General features: G+C 44.4%; 1 protein-coding gene across 1 annotated transcript in view; it reads left to right on the top strand.

Moving 5' to 3' along the window:
• LOC116832048 (complement receptor type 1-like) overlaps window positions 1–21300 on the top strand; it is a 60598-nt gene that overhangs the window by 26395 nt on the left and 12903 nt on the right. The window contains exons 10-18 of the mRNA XM_032792454.2: window positions 3971–4159; window positions 5219–5404; window positions 8569–8768; window positions 9945–10105; window positions 11786–12120; window positions 15950–16138; window positions 17104–17307; window positions 18453–18641; window positions 20203–20385. Coding sequence (XP_032648345.1) covers window positions 3971–4159; window positions 5219–5404; window positions 8569–8768; window positions 9945–10105; window positions 11786–12120; window positions 15950–16138; window positions 17104–17307; window positions 18453–18641; window positions 20203–20385 — 1836 coding nt within the window. The remainder of the gene's footprint in view (window positions 1–3970; window positions 4160–5218; window positions 5405–8568; window positions 8769–9944; window positions 10106–11785; window positions 12121–15949; window positions 16139–17103; window positions 17308–18452; window positions 18642–20202; window positions 20386–21300) is intronic.

The following is a 21300-nucleotide window of genomic DNA, read 5'->3' as shown; positions in this document are numbered from 1 at the left end:
TGGCAATCAAATAAAAAGGCTTGGGTGATGGCAGCATTATTTCTGGATTGGTTCCACAAGTGTTTCATTCTGGAGGTCAAGCAGTACCTTGAAGAAAAAGGACTTGACTTTAAAGTGTTGCTGATCGTAGACAATGCTCCTGGCCACCCTGCAACACTCCAGTTTGTGCATAATGACGTTGAAGTCGTCCTTCTCCCCCCCAATACCACCTCCAACCTCTTGACCAAGGCGTCATTAGCTGTTTCAAGGCCACGTACACGAGGCTTACATTCTCACAGATCCTTACCACTATGGATGCTGATCCCAATCATAATGTAATAGAGTGTTGGAAGTCCTTCAACATTGCTGATGGCATCACTTATATTAAACAGGCAATGGATTCAGTCAAGCCTGAAACAGTCAACGCCTGTTGGCGAAACCTAAGGGAAGACTGTGTGAGTGATTTTAAAAGTTTCCTGACCATTGATAAAGAAGTTCAACTCATTGTTCAGGTGGCCAGGCAAATTGGTGATGATGGCTTTGTTGACATCCTTGAGGAAGAAATTGAGGAATTAATTGAGGGCCATAGAGAAACATTGACTAACGAAGAGTTAGAGGAACTGATAAAATCGGCTATAGAAGATGAAGATGATGATGACGAACAGGAAGAGCTAGCAAGTGGGAATCTTCATAAATTTGCTGAAGTGTTCCAGGCAGCGAAACACTTGAATGATTTAATTTCTGAATACAATCCCTCTATGGAATGAAGCCTCAAAATCACACGTAGTATTACGGATGATTTGAGACTGTACCAAGAAATGTTTGAGGAGCTCAAGAGACAACAGCGACAGTTGCCAATCACCATGTTTTTAAAGAAAAAACAACCAGCAGCAGCAGAGCCTACACAATCAACTTCTCGAGCTGAACCAGAGCCATGCAGTTCCTCTAAGACTCGCTCTCCGTCATCCAAGCCTGGCCCATCGTCTCCTGGATTGACATCAAGCCCTGGTGACTCAATAATAGTGTTGTCAGGGGAAGAGGAAGACTAATAATTGGAGTGTGTACAGTACAAGACTAGCAAGAATATCCAGGATGACTGGTGACTGTTCAGGTTTACAGTACTGCACTGTACTGTTTTCATGTTTTATTCTTTCATTCTTCTGACTCTCTGTTAAATTATTAAAAATACTTGTCATGGTACAATTCCCCACTCTGAACTTTGGCATCCAAAAGATGGGGTACCAGCATGAATTCCTCTAAGCTCAATTACCAGCTTAGAACCTGTAGTGCTGCCACCAACCAGGAATTCCAGTGCCTGGTACACTCTGGTCCCCCCAAAACCTTGCCCGGGGAACCCCCAAGACCCGACCCTCTGAAATCTCACACAAGGAGGAAATAAAACCCTTTCCCCACCATGCCTCTCAGGCTTCCCCTCCCTGGGTTACCCTGGACGATTATGTGATTTTCAAACTCCTTGAATCACAAAACAGGGGGACATTCACCCTTCCTCCTTCCTTCTCTTTTTTCTCCTTCCGACTTCTCCTGAGAGAGACAGTAATCCTACACAGAGAGAAATTAGCCTTTTCTCCCCTTCCTCCTTTCTCCCCACGCAGTTCCCTGGTGAATCCAGACCCAGTCCCCTGGGGTCTCACCAGAATAAAAAAAAAAAACAATCAGTTCTTAAACAAGAAACTTTTAATTAAAAAGAGAAAAAAATTACTCTCTGTAAAATTTAAAATGGCAATAGAACAGGGTTTCTTCAGCTGTAGACACTGGAATTACCCTCCAGCCTATATTAAGTACAAATTAAATCCTTTCGCAAAATACAAATCTGAATCCTTTCAGCCAAATACACATTAAACTCCTTTCCAGCGAAATGCTACATTTGCAAATAAAGAAAACAAAACTAAGCTAACTAGCTTTATCTATCTAGTACTCCACTATTTTTTAAGAGCCTGTATAGGTTAGATTGGAGAGAAACCTGGTTGCACGTGGTCACTTTGAGCCCCCAGCAGTGAATGAACCAAAAATAAAGCACACACAGAAACTTCCCTCCCTCAAGATTTGAAAGTATCCTGTCTCCTGATTGGTCCTCTGGTCAGGTGACAGCCAGGCTTACTGAACTTGTTAACCCCTTACAGTCAAAAGAGATATAAAGTACTTCTGTTCTATTAACTCCTACTATCTGTTTATGACAATACTGTAAAATTATATTTTGCGTATGTATTCTTTATTATATACTGTACTGTACATTGCTGTATACAATACATAGTACTGTACAGGGTTGTATACACAAAATTGTACTTTATGGGTGATTTAAGGGATTTTCAAGGGTCATTTTGACTATACGTGGTTTTCGCTTTACACGCTGACTGTGGAACATAACCCCAGTGTAAGATGTGACAGACCTATGTTCTTCATTAGCCAGCATTTAAAAATATGTTGTTTATTGGAGTTAGTGCCTGGACTATATGTCCGTACAAATAAATGCCTTTTGCAGTTAAGATTTCTTGAAGCAAAATATGCTCTATACCTTTAAGGACTAGCCCTGTCTTAAAAAGGCTTCTGCAGAAAGATTGCCCTGGATTAAGGGCAGGGCCATCTCCAGGCACCAGCTCAGCAAGCAGATGCTTGAGGTGGCCAAGGGGAAGGGGTGACAAGTAAGGCTCTTCGGCAGCAATTCGGCGGTGGGTCCCTCGGTCCCTCTTGGAGGGAGGGATCTGCCACTGAATTGCCGCCAAAGAAGAAAAGGGAGTGATGGAGCTGCTGCTGAACACGATCATGGCTTCTTTTTTTTTTCCGTCGCTTTAAGTGGCAAAAACCCTGGAGCCAGCCCTGATTAAGGGAGCTATGATGGGAGATGGTCTCCACAGTGCCCTGTTCCCCCAGTGGTCCAGAGATCAGACAACATTGTCCCAAGCATCGATGATGCTGGGTGAAGCAGAGGGTGGCTGGAATGCCCAGAGGATACAATGATTCTGTGTCTCCCTTAGCAGTTAGCTTCACTATGACCATTATAAAGATCCCATCACAGATTAAAGTTGCCATCCCCCAACTCAACCACTGAGTGGGAGCAGTGGCACAAATGCTTCTGGCACCCACATCAGTGTTGGGTCAATTCTCAAAATGCTGAGCCACATGAAAAGAGAATTTTAAGCATCCATGAATTTTCAAAAATCCAGAAGAGGGATTAGAGAGACCCGGGTATAAGGTAATATCTGTTATTGGAGTTATGAGTTACTCGAGCATTTTCAGAGTTCTAGGCCTATTTCAACAGGCAGCACTGGGACTGCTTTTCACGTCACTCTGGCTACTGTCAGAAAAGTTTGACGATCCCAGAACAGTGTCAGACTAAAACTAACCACTATGAAAAATTACATAGCCTGCTAGAACCAGCTCTGTCCCCTTCTTTCACCCTGAGCAGTCCTCCTCCTCACCAGTTCGAGAGGGATGGACATATGGGGAAAGGATGGCTCGTTATACTGGGAGGGTGGTGTGGTGGGAAAGTTCAGTAGCTAGTGAGGATTGGTGAGGAACTCAGGGGACCCCGGAAGAGTTTCATAACTTGGAGGAGGCTTGGTATGCTTGTTCAGGGGGTTCTGGCAGAACTCAGTGGCTATAGAAGGGGTTTAGATTTGGAATTTGGTGATGCAGATGTAGCAGGCCAGTTTAATGACTCAGGGAGTCATGCAGAAGGACCCTACTGTTGAAGTCCATTGGGTCCCTACAGGTCAAAGAGACATTTTAAGTGTGTTCTGCATGTTGCTGTTTTTATCTTTGCTCTCCCAATGTCTTGGGTATGATGCAAATTCACAGCCAGAAACTAACAGAAAGCGCTGGCAGATTGTCAGCGGTATTAGAGACTGGCGCCTCTCCAAGCACCTTTTTTGGAAATGTAGTTTCAAGAAACCGCACTGTACTTATGCTGCCTAGCTTCTTTAAGGATATTTCCCATTCCGTATCAATGCTGTATTTTTCCCTTTTATTACAGCTTGTGAGCCACCTGCACACATCTCTAATGGATGGGACAACCGCGGCTGGAGAAATGTTTTCCTTGTGGGCTCAACTGTGAGTTACTCCTGTAACCGTGGTTGGTCACTTGTTGGAGTATCCTCCATTCGATGTACAGCTGATGATGGGGAAACTCCGCACTGGGATGCCCCTGTCCCTTATTGCAAAGGTGATTCATTTCTTCATCACACTAGAATGACTGAGATTAGAAAAGGGTGGAGGGCACATTGCAATGACCTGAGGGCTAGTTAACATCTTAGACCTTTAAATACTGAAAATATGTACAGTCATGGGCCAACTCATTGCAGATTCCTCCTTTGCAGCAGACCAAACACTCCCAGCTGAGATGCCCCCTGCCAGCATCCTCTCTGCCCTGGCACTCGTACACATAGTCTGCCCTGACCTATGCCCTAACTTATGCTTGATCCTCCCATTCCAAGCTTCCTGAATTCCTCCCTCAGACACACCCCTCACTTGACCCATGTCTTGGTTCCCAATCCACCTGTTCTGATGGTGGCACTGTTAACGTGTGTGTGGTGTCAGTATGTTTGTGGTGACAATTTGAGTCCAAGTTGGAAAGACCCCAGTGACTTGATTTAGCAGCAGGAAGCTGGGGTGAAGGCAGCTAGCAGCATGTTAATGCACTGGCCACTTCATTGCCCATCTGCAGTATTCCCATAATCCGTGTAATCCCATAATCACTGTTACTCGAATGCAGGGAGAAATTATTTGCCATATCTGCCTGTGGAAATAGAACTTTCTTGGAATGCACGGTTGAGAAAATCTGCAGCTTTTCTATAGCCATGGCCATGGGTTCCCCAAGTGTTGGGACTGCAGAGAAAATGGATCAGCAGCCATATAAATGTTGTGGCTTTGAATGTGTTAGACGTAACACTAAAATTTTAGATGTTTGTCATTTCTCCTCATGAGTTTGCTGTCACGGACCTATGGTTTGAAATGGAATAATAACGACTCTCCCAGTGAACAAGTCTCCCCCACGGAAAGTATCTCTACTGTGACTTTGGAAGACAATTTACCTAACTCACAAAAAAGCCCTCTTAGTGTGGAGTAAGAGTGTCCATGAGATGAGTTAGTGTGGAGTTAGCTATTGCCCTTTCAATTTACAGCCTTGCTATTTCACCCTAATTTTCCCATGAATTTCCCATGCAGACAAACCCTTTGTCTGAACAAAAACATTTTAAACCCTTTGTTTATTGGTGTTCCTCAGAGATTCCTCGTTGTCCAAACCCAGTGATTGAAAATGGAAAACAGATCTCTACACATGAAACTGAATATACAGTTGGAAACCGTGTTGAATTTCAATGTGAATCTGGCTACATCCTCGAAGGCAGCAAGTCAATCGAATGCCAGACAAATGGGAATTGGGATCCCCCAATGCCATCTTGTATTAAGGGTAAATATGAACACAACTAAAGCATCCTGCTGAGAAAAAAATAGACTCCTATAAAACCTAGAAATGGTATCAGAGAAGATGCAAACCCATCAGATCTGTTTCTAGGTGGGGTCTGTTAGAAAGATCCCCACGGGGCATTGATTCACAAAGGCCTTTTCCCTCCCTGCCTTCTATCAAATGACCTCGCCCATATCTGAGGGAGATGGATCTGTTGCTTATAGACTAATCCCCAGGGCTTTTTCTAATCAAGGCTTAAATATGTCAATCAATAGAGCTTCACATCCCTTTTCTTAGGAGACTATGCAAGAGTCTCTTAGATCTCACTCTCAAGAAGCTTCTTCCTAGCATTTAGCCTAAAATTTCCTTTTCTTAATCTCCTCCTATTAGTCTCAGCTCAGCCCTCTTGTAACATCCTCAACAATTCTCCCCCTTCTTCACAGGTACAGGTGGGCAGTGGCAGTGAGATAGTGATTACACTTCGAGGGAGACGTTGTGGGATGGTTCAACAGTGGGACTGAGGAACTTGTTGTGGGACTCGGGAAGGGTGGGTAGGTTGCAGGAAGGATGGGCTGTTTGCCTCGGTGATTCTGGAAGGACTAAGCACCAGGGGAGGGTGTTTTGGCTAATTTACTGACATGGGGCTTGATCCAGCAGCAGCTCCCCTTAAGGAGAATTTACCTACTACACTTTAAACAGCAAGTTCTGGATTCTTCTGTAACTTCTCTGGCTTCCCTGAAGCCCCTCCTCTCACTTACTCCTCTGAAAACCAGGGCAATCAGGCCTTACATTTATCTGTCTACGGTGTTCGTACTGTGTCAGTCACTGTGGTATCTTTGGCATCCTGCAGGATGAAAGTCACTATAGAAGCACAAGACACTGTTGAGGACCAAGTTCTGCTCTTGGTTCCACTAGTATAAATACAGGGTAACTCCACTGACTTTCATGTACTTCTCCCTGTGAAAGAGGCTAATTCTGCAATAGAGCAAAGAGGCTATTTTAAAAAAGGCCACAAGTGTGCCTGGGAGTGAACTGCACGTTCACAGTTGTCCCAAGACTGCCAATAAGACTTCCTTAAATGAACCAACAGAGCGCCTGTGCTCTGCTGCTCCACATGTGGACTTTCAGCTGCCAATGTCTACAGGAAATGCCCATGATACACAGTACTGGGTGGGATTTCACTTATGCCCTTTTCTTGTAGAACTCATGATGTTTGTTTCTCCAGAGACAGAGATGCACTGGGGGTTTGGTGTTGACTCAATGCAGTGATTCAGTATTGTGAGCACGTGAACAACGATCCCTGGGCCCTCTACAGGTCAAAGAGCCATTTTAAGAGTTTTTTGCATGTTGCTGTTTTTATCTTTGCTCTCTGAAAGCCATGGGTATGATGCTAATTCACAGCCAGAAACTAACAAAGTGCTGGCAGATTGTCAGCGGTATTAGAGACTGATGTCTCTCCAAGCACCTTTTTTTGGAAATGTAGTGTCAGGAAACCCCATGGTATTTATGCTGCCTCCCTTCTTTTAGGAGATTTCCCCTTGTGTATCAATGCTGTATTTTCCCCTTTTATTCCAGCTTGTGCGCCACCTGTACGCATTGCTAATGGATGGGACGACCGCGGCCAGAAAAATATTTTCCCTGTTGACTCAAATGTGACTTACGAATGTAACCCTGGTTGGTCACTTGTTGGAGTATCCTCCATTCGATGTACAGCTGTTAATGGGGGAATTCCGTGCTGGGATGCACCTGTCCCCGAGTGCAAAGGTGATTCATTTCTTCATCACACTAGAATGACTGAGATTAGAAAAGGATGGAGGGCACATTGCAATGACCTGGGGGCTATTTAACATCTTAGCCCTTAAGTATTTACAATATGTAGAGTCGTGGGCCAACTCACTGGAGAGTCTCCCTTTGCAGCAGACTAAACACTCCGAGCTGGGATGCCCACTGCCAGCGTCCTCTCTGCCCTGGCGCTCGTATACATGATCTGCCCTGACCTATGCGCTAACGTATGCTTGATCATCCCATTTCCACCTTGCTGAATTCCTCCCTCAGACACACTCCACATTTGACCCATCTCTTGGTTTGTGGTTCCCAGTCCAGCTGTTCTGATGGTGGCAACTATAATGTAGAATCCACTCTGTGTATGGTGTCAGTATGTTTGTCTCGGCTCAGCCCCCTTGTAACATCCTCAACAATTCTCCCCCCTTCTTCACAGGTACGGGTGGGCAGCGGTAGAGGGATAGCAATTACACTGCGAGGGAGATGTTGTGGGATGGTTCAACAGTGGGACTGAGGCACTTGTTGGGGGACTCAGGGAGGGTTGGTAGGTTTCAGGAAGGTTGGGCTGTTCGCCTCGGTGATTCTGGAAGGACTAAGCACAGTAGGAAGGTGGTTTGGCTAATTTACTGACATGGGGCTTGATCCAGCAGCAGCTCCCCTTAAAGAGAATTTACCTACTACACTTTAAACAGCAAGTGCTGGATTCTTCTGTAATTTCTCCGGCTTCCCTGAAGCCACTGCTCTCACTTACTCCATTGAGAACCAGGGCAATCAGGCCTTACATTTATCTGTCTGTGGTGTTCATACTGTGCCAGTCACTGTGGTATCTTTGGCATCCTGCAGGATGAAAGTCACTGTAGAAGCATAAGACACTGTTGAGGACCAAGTTCTGCTCTTGGTTCCATAGTATAAATTCAAGGAAACTCCACTAACTTCCATGTACTTCTCCCTATGAAGGAGGCTAATTCTGTAATAGACCAAAGAAGCTATTTTAAAAAAGGCCACAAATGCTCCTGGGAGTGAACTGCACGTTCACAGTTGTCCCAAGACTGCCAATAAGACTTCCTTAAATGAACCAACAGAGGGCCTGTGCTCTGCTGCTCCACATGTGGACTTTCAGCTGCCGATGACTCCAGGAAATGCCCATGATACACAGTACTGGGTGGGATTTCACTCGCACCCTTTTCTTGTTGAACTCATGATGTTTGTTTCTCTGGAGAGAGAGATGCACTGTGGGTTTGGTGTTACAAGCAGTTTATTTCTCTGCAAAACCAAAACAGCTGCAATGAAGTGAACTAAGCGCACGATTTACAGGCAATAAGCCCCATTCACCGTGCATCTCCCCTTCGCACTGAACTGTCTTCTCTTCTGCCTTTTCCTTTCAGTTGGGTGTCCAAAACCAGATGTGCAAAATGGAGGAATGGTCATTGCATTAGATGAAAAAGCGTGGTACAACACGAATGAAAACATTACTTTCAAATGTTTTCCTGGGTACCAATTTTCAGACCTTTGGTATCAGTCTACAACAGACAGTTTGACTATTACATGTTCAGCTGATGGCACCTGGTCGGTGTTACCCAAGTGTGTAAGCATCACAGTCCGTTTGGGTTTCTTGATGCACCCTGTCCAATTTCTAGTGTAAAACGTAACACTGTCTGAATGTATCTTTGCTGCTTTAAAATAATGAGGTCTGTTTGGCGAGGGAGATAGATCTGCCATTGATACAACTTCAGTGGAAAAAATAAGTTGACCTGAAAGCAAACAAATCCCATCACTCCCCTCCACCCCCATCTCTTTCTTGTGTTTTAAGGGAGGAGGTTTTCTTCCTTTGGAGTGGCTGCTCCATGCCCAAAATAATATAAAATAGGTAAAATGTGGTGGTTAAAAACACAACAGGAAGAAAATGTTATGCCCTACTATGAAGTATAGAGAGAGGTTTTCAAAGCAGTCAGTGGTGTGATACATGATGTATTTTCTGTTGGTCTGGGGCACAGTATAAAGCAAATACCATGACTGACTGCTGGAAGTTGCTCAGAACTTCTTCAACTTTGCTTAGCAGTATCAGAGCCTCTAGAAGTCAACAACTGAGGTTGCTCAGCATTTATTGTGATCAGACCCTAAGTCAGGCACAGACAGTATGAGACAGACATATGTAATATGTGTCTGTGCAGAAATTGTAAATGACCAAAGCCTTCCCAAGATGGCTGCCAAAGCTGAGTGCCCTGTCTCTCTGACTCTCAGCCATTGCCACCCACGCCTGCTGTCCCCAGGGCCAAAGAGGGAGAGAGCCCAGTTGCTCTGTTTCCCTGGCCCCTGGAGTCAGGAGGAGTCTGAATGGCCAGGCTCTCTAGCTGCTGGAGCTTGGATGGACTCTGTGTGGCCAGGGTCTCTGCTTGCTGGCTGGTGTGATCAGCCATGAAGCCAAACAAATTTTATTTTGGGATCTCTTGAAGTAGAATTTTTCTTGAAATCCCTTCCCATGAAAAATTTCAGGGTTGTTTTTGTTTTTGCCCTGGTTCAGGATGAAACTGATTTTAAAAGCACAATATGTTTCACATGAATTTTTCATTTTCTGGCCAGCTCTATTTGAGAATGTCCAACAACTTTTGGGATCATATAATATATCAGACACAGACTGTATGAGACAGACATGTGTAACATACTGGATAATGGTTCAGATAAAAAAGGACTAAGCATACTTGTGAGGATAGGTCCTTATCTTCTTCAGCTTAATCACATTCCCTCTGTTTCTGATTTACAGGAGCAGCAAATCAATTCTCCTCTGTGCAACATGGTTCGCGAAAGTGTAAAGTTACTCCACTGCAGTCTATCTCTGGCAGAACTGAGAACCCATCTGGAAGCACAGAAACTGTATCTGGAGATTCAGAAACTTAAGCGAGGCCTACAAAAATACAAGAAATAGCTGAAATCTGTGACCCGTTACTGTGACAAACTGTCTCCTTTGGATTAAGTTTGTATAATTACTTTGTACATGTGATGATTGTTACTATTTGCAGAGAACTTGCTAGTATGTCTAGTGATCTAGAAAGAGATTAGCCAATACCTCAGGAATCAGATCTTTTTCATGCTGTGTGCCAGTGATTAAGTTTTGGGTTTTTTTGCTCTTTCCTTTCAATCTCCCAAATGTAAGTCCCTACTTGATAAACTAGGGATTTGATCCTCTTATATGTTTGTGGGGTCTATAGTAAAAGGATTGAATTCAGACTCCTTTCGGTTCAGAAAGGGAAAGCAAGCTGACAGAAATTAGATTAAAATGTACGGAAGTAAATCTTCAGTTGATGCAAGCTTCAGACCCTATGCAGAATACGCCAATAGCCTTGAGCTTTCAGAAATCATCCAATTGTTGCATATATTTAAACTTAATGCATTATAACCCAAACATATTTAAAGTAGTGAATGACTATTTAACTGCCTAATTTCCATGAACCTTAAAGGCATCTTTGTTCAGAAATCCTTCTGCCCCACTGAAAATGTAAAGGTTAAAAAAGCCAATTTTCTGCCCTATCCTCTTAGTTAAAAAGTCGGCAGTTTTTTCCTTCCCAAACTGAACAAATCTGTTTTTGGTTGACATCAGTGCTGATCTCATCTGTAGCATTTCTATATCCTCTCACACACTCCCACGAATCAATGGTGAAAATTTAACTGTAGACAGCAACTCACTAAGCATTTCTCCATTGCCCAGTGAATGATAAGGGTGTCCTCTAACCTACACCTTTGTGATCAAGCAATTATTTCTGCCCTGCAGGGCTACAATAAAGTGCAATGTAAAAACTTCTGATTGTCTTTGTTTTTATAATTTTCTCCCTTTGGCTGTACGACAGGAAGATGGCCAGCATGTTTAAAGGTTCCTTTTCCTGCTGAGGAGTGAAGCACCAATATCTCCCCCAGGCCAGTGAACCCTCACATCAGGGACTCGAAGGGGCATAGGACAGCCCCTGCTTACATACCTAGGGGTGATTAGAGTTGAAACTTATTTGGCCAGGTAGCTTAGGGAAAGCTTGTCCTGCTGTTCTGTGGAATTACAGGGGAAGGTCAGTGTCCAGGGTGGTTCAGTTTGCCTCTGTAAGGCAGAGGGAGCTTGAGTCAGATACATCCCCAGTGTAATGACATTAGTGGAGGTGGATGGAGTAACAACAGGGATGAATTTGACCCATAGGATGAGTAGAAAGGATCCTTTGGTAACTGGACTGCCTCTTGTGTTTCAGCAATCATCCCTGTTTGGAGGTGCTGATCAGCACAGGGTGGTGTAGTGCTGCTGAATCAAAATAACTTTGTGATTGTCCCCAGACCAGAAAAATAACAGTGCTGCGTTTCCCTTCCACTGAGACACCTTAGCTGTACAGCGCTGCAATGGCAGGTGCTTCTCTCTGCAAACTACACCAACCAGCAGCTCCGTCTGTAAAGGAAGAACAATCATGTGCAGCCTGCAGGGGATGCTAGACATTAATACTCCTCTGTCTTGGTCTTCTGATGCCACCCAGTCTTTGGAAGGAGGCAGGGGGAGGAAATGCTGTCACCCTCAGGTGTTTCCTATACTGAGGGGGTGACCAGAGCCTGCCTCTGTTACGGTACTGACTGCAGCTGTATCCGGCTCAACCACTTGCACTGTGCCGTGAGAACAACACTACAGAGGGGGCTGGGCAGCATGTGCACCCTCTGCCCATCCCCTTCCTGGGCCCCTGCAGCGGCAGAGCATGGAATCCCACTTCCCCTTGCCTCATGTGCCTATGGGTGGCCATGCCTGGGGTCCGTGTTGCACAGTGCGCAGGTGAGGAGCAGCTGCAGCCCTGCCTGCACTGCACTGTCACCACCATTCTCTGGGAACTCACCTGGCACCACGATGTCACTTCCCTCTGGCTGGACCCTGCAGCTCCTGGGGACCCTCATACTCATGCAGCTGCCTGGGGGAGCTCTCAGTGAGTAGGAAAATGAGCCTTTCTCTTCAATCCCATCCCCACCTTCTCCCTTCTCCTGGCTTTCCCCTACGCTCGCACCCCTTGACTCTCCTTTTGCTTCCCTCTGGCAAGCTCCTGGGCGCTTGCGGTTGCTAAAGATCCCATGCCGTTCTTACCGCTCTGATCCTGGTTTCCTGGCCAAATTCCAGCTCTGCCTTGCTACATTTCTCCTGCAGTTCCAAATGGAGATGGTGTTTTTCTTTCCTTCAGGCTCCGTTCCACAAAGCTCTTGAGCACATGCTTAACTTTAAGCACACAGGTAGTTTTGACTTCCATGGGGCGACTCCCATGTTTCAAGCTGAGCTCGCACTGTAAATGCTTGGACGCGACAGGTTGAAAAGAACTGTTTGGCCTGAATGGTTAGCCAGTACGCAGGGTCTTGCAGGCTGTTTCTGTTAGGAGGAGAAATTGATGGTGAAGCTCGGTATTTCTCTGATGCAATCTTGTTTATTTAAAGAGAAAGGAGACAAAAGTCCTGATTCTCCAAAACAGTAGGAATCACACCGGAGACAGGTTTCTTGCTCACCGTTCCAAGCCTCGTTCCTGCCAGCACACTACTGAAAAGCTCCTGCTCTCCGTTTTCTCTCAGACCACATTACCGGTGCATTTCTTGCCATCTCCTTGGCTTTCCTGCTCCTTCTTTGTCTGCTTCTGGCTGCTTGGGCAGGTTCTCTCTGCCTGTTTTCTCTCTGCCTGTTCCCTGAGTGCCTCTGTTCACGGACATACATGCACAGAGCCTTCATACAAAACTGGCCAGCCTTGCGTGCAGCCTGTGTTTGGGCAGTGACTCCTGCATAGCAGTGGCAAGCTGCATAGACACTTTTCAAAGACACCATAATGTCTCAACTTAAATGTGTACCACAAATTAAAAAACACAGTAAAAGAACTAAAAAAGAGCCACGGTGGCTTAACTACCATGTAAAAAAAGCAGTGAGAGATAAAAAGGCATCTTTTAAAAAGTGGAAGTCAAATCCTAGCGAGGTAAATAGAAAGGAGCATATACACTGCCCAATTAAGTGTAAAAATATAATAAGAAAAGCCAAAGAGGAGTTTAAAGAACGGCTAGCCAAAAACTCAAAAGGTAGTAACAAAATGTTTTTTAAGTACATTAGAAACGGGAAGCCTGTTAAACAACCAGTGGGGCCCCTTGATGATGGAGACACAAAAGGAGCGCTTAAAGACAATAAAGTCATTGCCAAGAAACGAAATGAATTCTTTGCTTCAGTTTTCATGGCTGAGGAGTTAGGGAGATTCCCAAACCTGAGCCATCCTTTGTAGGTGACAAACCTGAGGAATTGTCACAGATTGAAGTGTCACTAGAGGAGGTTTTGGAATTAATTGCTAAATTTTACAGTAACAAGTCACCAGGACCAGATGGCATTCATCCAGGAGTTCTGAAAGAACTCTAAATCAGCTACTGTACCAATGACTGGAAGATAGCTAATGTAACGCCAATATTTAAAAAGGGCTCTAGAGGTGATCCCGCCAATTACAGACAGATAAGTCTAACGTCAGTACCGGACAAATTAGTTGAAACAATAGTAAAGAATAAAATTGTCAGACACATAGAAGAACATAAATTGTTGGGCAAAAGTCAACGAGGCTTCTGTAAAGGGAAATCATGTCTTACCGATCTATTAAAGTTCTTTGAAGGGGTCAACAAACAGGTGGACAAAGAGGATCTAGTGGACATAGTGTACTTAGATTTCCAGAAAGCCTTTGACAAGATCCCTCACCAAAGGCTCTTATGTAAATTACGTTGTTATGGGATAAGAGGGAAGATCCTTTCATGGATTGAGAACTGGTTAAAAGACAGGGAACAAAGGGTAAGAATGAATGGTAAATTTTCAAAATGGGAAGGGGTAACTAGTGGTGCTCCCCAAAGGTCAGTGCTAGGACCAATCTTATTTAACTTATTCATAAATGATCTGGAGAAAGGGGTAAACAGTGAGGTGGCAAAGTCTGCAGATGATACTAAACTGCTCAAGAAAGTTAAGACCAAAGCAGACTGTGAAGAACTTCAAAAAGATCTCACAAAACTAAGTGATTGGGCAATAAAATGGCAAATGAAATGTAATGTGGATAAACGTAAAGTAATACACATTGGAAAAAATAATCCCATTTATACATACAACACAATGGGGGCTAATTTAGCTACAACTAATCAGGACATTGATCTTGGAGTCATCGTGGATAATTCTCTGAAGATGTCCATGCAGTGTGAGGTGGCGGTCAAAAAAGCAAACAGGATGTTAGGAATCATTCAAAAAGGGATAGAGTATGAGACAGAGAATATCTTATTGCCCTTATACAAATACATGGTAGGCCCACATCTTCAATACTGTGTACAGAAGCGGTCTCCTCATCTCAAAAAAGATATACTGGCATTAGAAAAAGTTCAGAAAAGGGCAACTAAAATGAATAGGGGATTGGAACAGGTCCCATATGAGGAGAGATTAAAGAGGCTAGGACTTTTCAGCTTGGAAAAGAGGAGACTAAGAGGGGATATGAATAGGGGTTCTAACTTCTAACAGTGACCAGCATTTCCCTGGTGCCTGATCAGTGTGACTGTGACCGGAATAGGACCACTGCTAATGTAATTGCTACTGAGCATAACTGACTTGGTGAGAGAATCTCTATGTGGGATCTGCAGTGCGCAGTCTGCCCAGCCTGACTGAGGCTAGGTATACAAGCTGGCTCAGAAACAGGAGTGCTTCTGGCTTGCCTGTGAGGATGTGCACTGAACTGATACCTATTGCAGTTGTGCAACCAGTTTCATGTTTTATTTTTAGAAAAAGAGGAAATTGTCACGGCAGCCTGAATCTCACTGAGCTGAGACAGCCCCATGATGCTGCTGTTAAATGACTTTACCATTGAAAACAGGGATTCCAGTTTAAACCATTCTATAGTTTGAAATTAATTAGAGATTTGGACACTTGGTTATGTCTGTAGGCTGAGCTCTTTGCACACACCACTGGGCTTCTTTCAATCCTCCATTCTCCACCATGAGATCCCTGTGAGCCACCCTCCCACCCCGCTCTCTTTCCCATGGACCGGACTCAAAGCCCTGAAGGGCCGCAGTTTGCCATCCCCTGTTTTAAATGGTACTGAGAGAACAAGCAGTGTTGAGATGGCAGGTATTATGCTAGAAGGTGTTAATGGCTGAGATCAACCAGTTCTTTAATCTATTGACAATTACCAGATGCAAGAAGCTGTTTTTTTTCCCCCATCCATCTTCCAATTGTCCACATTCCACCAAACCAATAGGCTTCTGCCTCCTGATGCCTAGAAAGCTCCCAGAAATTGTGCAATTGATTGTATGTGGTGTTCAGAAGTTATCATGTTACCAACATGCAGAAGAGCTCTGTGCAAGCTCTAAGCTTGTGACTTTCACCAATAAAATATTCCCGCACCCACCTGGTCTCTTTCTAACATCCTGGGACCATGACAACTACAACAACGCTGCACATTACAGACAAACAGAAACACCGTCTGGTTTAGGTTAGGGCTTTGCATTTCCCTTTCTAATTTCAAATGCAGGCTAGAATCGTATAGTGACTGCCACCCATATTCCCATTTGTTTTTCTTGTATTTTCCATGCAGTTTCCTTGCAATGACTGAGCTAAATTCTGGGCAATGGGATTGCATGGATCTAAGTAGGGAGAGTAGAATATGGACCTCTAATTTTCCCCAGCTATGTCTCTCACATCACATTCTTGTAGAGGAGATTTCACCTCAATAGGTTTTCCTGGCTAAGTACGTCCTTATATTCTTCATGTTTTATCCTTAGGTTATTGTGTTGATCCACCTGACATTCCCAATGCTGTTCGGAAGACTAATGTTGGCACATTGATTCCAGCCGGGATGGTGATTAAATATGGCTGCCGCCCAGGTTATGAGCTGATCGCTGGAATTAGGCAAGGGCATGTTACTTGTCTTCAAAATTCAACCTGGTCTTCAGCTCTGAACTTTTGTCAGAGTAAGTATCTGGCCAAAATATCTTTGTTTTAATTGAGAAAATTTAACACCAATGGGGAGATTGTGCTTATAGTCAGCTTGTGTATGGTTCAAAGTGTAGAGATGGGGGTGAGAGAGAAGGAAGGATAGTCAGGGTCTTCTCTTCCTGCTAACACTGGGGATTGTGGTTAGCAATTTGAAGAGCGATCCTCACTCCCAGTCTGGCCCCTTTATGCCAAGTAAAAGGTCCAAAGTGACAGAACAGGTCTTTAAATGCCCCGTATCCATCCAGAAAAGGACTCCATCCAAAGCCAACAGGAGGGCTGTCTTCCCAGGATCCTCTTTCAAGGCTTGGGGCAAGTGGTGTGCCAGTGGGAGGGATGTGTTGGGGCATTTCACAGCACTGTAGAGATTCTGGATAAAGCTGAAGCCAAACCCATAGGCAGCTTGACACAGGTCCCCAGGGCTGTCTGCGTGGAGCAGGCCAGTACTGGGAAGGTAAAACGGTAGCTTAAAGTTTGCATATACCCTGGGCTATGAATTCCATGTTATACTTCTTAAAATCTGCCACATTTCTATGCTTACAAACAGATCTGTTGCCTCCATCCACCATCTCCACCTGCACCTAAAGTAAACAGCGATCAAGATAGATCACAGCATATCATCTGTCTTCTTATATGTAGTATGGTCATAACACAGCAGGTGCTAATCACTGAGTCTATCTGTGGTGAAGGCCAAAAATACTCTGCCAGCTGCAATCAGAACAACTACTCATAAGAACAATGAAAATGAAGGCCCTTGACCCACATGCTGTTTCTGCCCAGGAGGGAAAACTTTCTCTAAAACCAAGCCTCTTCAGTAATGTCAAGGAAATGCCAATTTTCCATAGCTTCCAAAGCTTTCGGCTTCATCTGGTTAAATGAATCTGCGGCCATACAATTGTCTTTTCTGTGATTTAATGCTGTTGCTGTTCTTGTTGTTTCTCAGAAGTTCGTTGTCCAGCTCCAGATGTTAACAACGGAACACAGACACTGATGCCTAGACCTGGAGAGGAGACCTATGCATTTGGGGACAGTGTTACAATTGAATGTGATTTGGGGTATGGTATCAAAGACAATATCAATGGAAATGCTCAGATTCACTGCAAACATGATGGCACATGGGATCCTGCTGTACCAGTTTGTGAACCAGGTCAGTATAAATGGTGGAGAACTGTGATTCTTCCAACTCTGGCCTGGTGGCTCCTGTCCCTGGTGGGCAATCGTCAGCCCAGCTGTGACTGCTAGGCCAGCCTGAGTAGGCCCCAGTCCCCTACAGGCTGGGACCCTGAGATTCAGTGCATCTCATAGCAGCCTTTGTTACTGGGGGTTGTATGGAGCTCCTGGTACAGATTAAAGATACTATCCCCCTGTGCTCCTCTTAAGGGAGGACAGTGGTGCAAATGCAAACTGCAGCTCTGTGTCTGAGTAGTGGAGGGGATCAGGTCTCAAAATACTCAGCACCTGAAAAGAGTTTTAGGCCTCTAATTATTTTCCAAAGGTCTTGTGAGGATTTTAGTACCTCAAAGGCATTTTCCAAGCTGTGGGTGTATGTACATGAGAAGCCCTGGGATTAGTTTACCATCATGCTATCAAACGTGTATTAATTCCATGGCTCACCTCCAATGACTAAAACCATCCACTAAGAACAACTATATTACTGCTCAGACCTAGTCCAGCCCCCTTGTGTCACCCTAACTAACCTCCCCCTTCGCTAGTTTGGAAGCGATGGGCAGCTGGGGATAAGGATGTCTCTGTGTATCTACAGGGAAGATTCAGTTGTGGGGGTGGGCTGAGGTGTTTGTTGGGTGACTCAGAGGGTTTGGTAGCTTGGAGGAAGATTGGGAAGCTGGGAGAACTTTGAGCAGCTGGAGGAGGTTCAGATCTGGATTTGGAGGAGCGGAAGTATAACAGGGCCAATTTACTGAGTCAAGGCCTGACCTTCTAGTCAATGGAAGCTGCAGGCATTCAGCATCTCTCTGGATCATCATCATCATCCCTGTTTCAGTGCTGTTCACGGAGCATGTGAATGACTGTCACAGCAGCCGAATGGCCACATAAACACGTAACCATCTTTTCATCATTTTTGTGTGTACTGTCCTGATGCCACGCACAGCAAGAGATGAACACCAAGATAGCAGGTTGTTGGCCATACCTGGGGTGTTCTTTCAGGTATTATGGAAAGACTGTTTTTTGCTGTAATGGCATCAGGAAATGCTGGAAATCTGTCACCTCCTTTTCTTTTTAGAGATTTTTATCTACTGTATAAATAATATATTTTTCTCTCTTCATTTCTAGTTTGTTCCCAACCCCCGAACATCTCCCATGGCCAGTACAATGACTGGGGCAAGAGAGTTTTTGTTGTTGGCTCATCAGTAACTTACAAATGTGACAGAGGCTTCTCACTTGTTGAAAAAGCCTCCATTCAGTGTGTCACTGGTGATGAGGTCACTCCAACCTGGAGTGAGCCTACACCTCAGTGTGAAGGTAACTCATTCTGTATTACACTAAAAGGACTCGTATTGGGAAAGAGTAGAAAATATTTTTGAATGACTTGGTGTTATGTGTTCACATAACCCATGCACCCTCTGCCATCCCATTGCTGACCACTCCTTTCCAGTGCCTTAAATGTTCCCAGCAACCTACTCCCTGAGACGCACGCTGCCAGTTTCCTCTCTCACCCAGCGCCCATATATTTAATCTGCTGTTTGACCCACATCCAAACTAATGCTAGTCCTCCTTTCACACTGAGTTCACCACCACCTGTGCCTGACCCCTATTCTAGCTACTGGTTCCCAGTACAACTGTCCTGACAGCGTCCCCTTAAATCTATAATTCTCCCTGTCTGCAATAGCAGTACGTTTGCAGGAACAGTCTGAATCCAAAAAGTTGAAATGACCCCGGTGGCTTGACTTAGCAGCAGGAAGCTGCAGGGAGGAGCGGGCAGCATGGAAAGTGTTCATGTATTGAATGCTGCATTGTCCCATCTCCAGTATTCCCATAATCCCCCCAGGAGACCTGCTAATAGTCAAATTTCATCACAAATCCAGTGCAATAAGAAATGATCTGTTGCGACTGCCTGTGGAAATAAGAACTTTCCTTAAACACAAAGGTCAAGTGCAAGATTAAGAAAATCTGATGGCCATCCGTTTTCACAATGTTCAAATTGCTTGGAAGATAGAAGCAGCAGTCCTCTACGTGTCTTGGCTTTCATTGTTCCCTGTCTTATGGCTGGTCTACACTACGGGGGAAAATCGATCTTAGATACGCAACTTCAGCTTTGTGAATAACGTAGATGAAGTCAAAGTATCTAAGATCGAATAACTCACCGTCCTCAAGGCGCGGGATTGATGTCCGCAGCTCCCCCTGTCGATTCCGCAACTCTGTTCGGGTTGGTGGAGTTCCGGAATCAATATAAGTGTGTTCGGGGATCGATATATCGCATCTAGATGAGACACGATATATCGATCCCCGAGCAATCAATTGCTACCCGCCGATACGACAGGTAGTGAAGACGTAGCCTTGGACTGAGCACTAACATCTTTGCTGTTTTCCCTCAGTGGTTGAAAATGGAAGGATGATTAAAAAATATTTGTATTTACATATCGTGTCACTCTTGAGGGTTTTTTTTTTTGTAACAAAAGCTACCTAGTCAATGGCAGCTAAGAAAGCCAGTGCGTAGGTGACAGTAGATGAAATTTTCCTGTATCAGCTTGTGAGTGAGATGTATATAATGATGGGCTATGCTCTGACCACTTCTCTGACACACACGCTCAGATGCTGAATAATTACAATGTATGGAGAGGTGATGCGGTGCCAGCACATGCCTGGGCAATGGAGACCTCTGAGTTCTAATCCTGGTTCTGCCATTGCCTTCCTCTCAGGCTTTGGGCAAGTCTCTTTGCTTCTCTGCCTCAGTTTATCTGTTTGTTAAATAGTTTCATTCCTTATTTGCCTTGCAAAGGTGTGGGGAGGATTAATTGGCACTTTAAAAAGACACGCACTAAGTAATTAAAGGATCTGGAAAGCCTTGTTTGGTGTTTTACAGAGACTCAGTGTCCAGACCCACATATTCAACATGGAAGCCTGAAATCTACACTTCCACATAACTATACGTACGGAACCAGTGTAACGTTTCAGTGTGATCCTGGTTACATCCTTAAGGGTGCTGATAGGATTCAATGCCAAGCTGATGGCAAGTGGTATCCGCAGCTACCCGTTTGTGACCTAGGTAAGTGTGTGACAGAGTAGGGTGATGCTTTGTGGGGTGTCTATATTGGGACAACTTTCCAAAGTCTATAAAACGTATGATGTTGCATGTCGTATCATTGAGTGAATGTGATATGAATGGTGTGTAACAGATTGTCTGTCTGTCTTTTCCCCCAAGGCTTCCTTTCTTCCATTTTATGTCTATCTAGGTTGCAGCCTTGTTCTGCTGAAGTTCCTTTCTCACTTTCTTTTGGGAATCAAATGAGCACCAGAGAGTTCAGACCTCAGGGAAAAGCAATTGGTGAGAAAAGACAGGGGCTAATTGCCTGGGTTTAATACCGAAAGACCAGGTGCAGTTTGCAGCGGAGAGCAGAATCTGAGGCCAGTCAACACCAGATAAAAACAGCTCTGAGTTTGGGAGATAATTCGAATGCTGAGGTAGTTAATCTTCATCTGCAGCACTAAACTGAGAAGACTGCAGAATGGAAAAGCTGGATTTTGATTTCTGGGTTTTTATTCATGGACTGTTTTGATGCCTGTTCTTTCCCAGCTCAGGAGAGGACAAAGAAAACACCTTTCATGCAAGAGAGCAAGAAAGTGCCTGTGACTTTCATTTTACAAAACCAAGACATGCCACCTGAGGTATCCCTGTGATAGCACAGAAGATGGAGATTTCCTTATTTTCATGTGTTTACCTCTAGAAGGGTGTGATGAGAATTCACTCACCGATGTTTATAAAGCTCCTCAGAGTTTTAGGCATCCAATTATTTTCAAAATGCCTTTTGAGGATTTTAGTCACTCGAAGGCATTTTCCAAGCTGTGGGTGTATGTTTATGAGCATCCCTGGGACCAGTTTATCATCATGCTATGAAAATGTGTATTAATTCCATGGGTCACCTCCAATGACTAAAATCATCCACTAATAAAAACTATATTA

This window comes from Chelonoidis abingdonii, chromosome 4 (genome assembly GCF_003597395.2).
Source record: "Chelonoidis abingdonii isolate Lonesome George chromosome 4, CheloAbing_2.0, whole genome shotgun sequence".
NCBI lineage: Eukaryota > Metazoa > Chordata > Testudines > Testudinidae > Chelonoidis > Chelonoidis abingdonii.
Note: the sequence above shows the minus strand (reverse complement) of the source record. Positions and strands in the feature narration are given on the sequence as shown.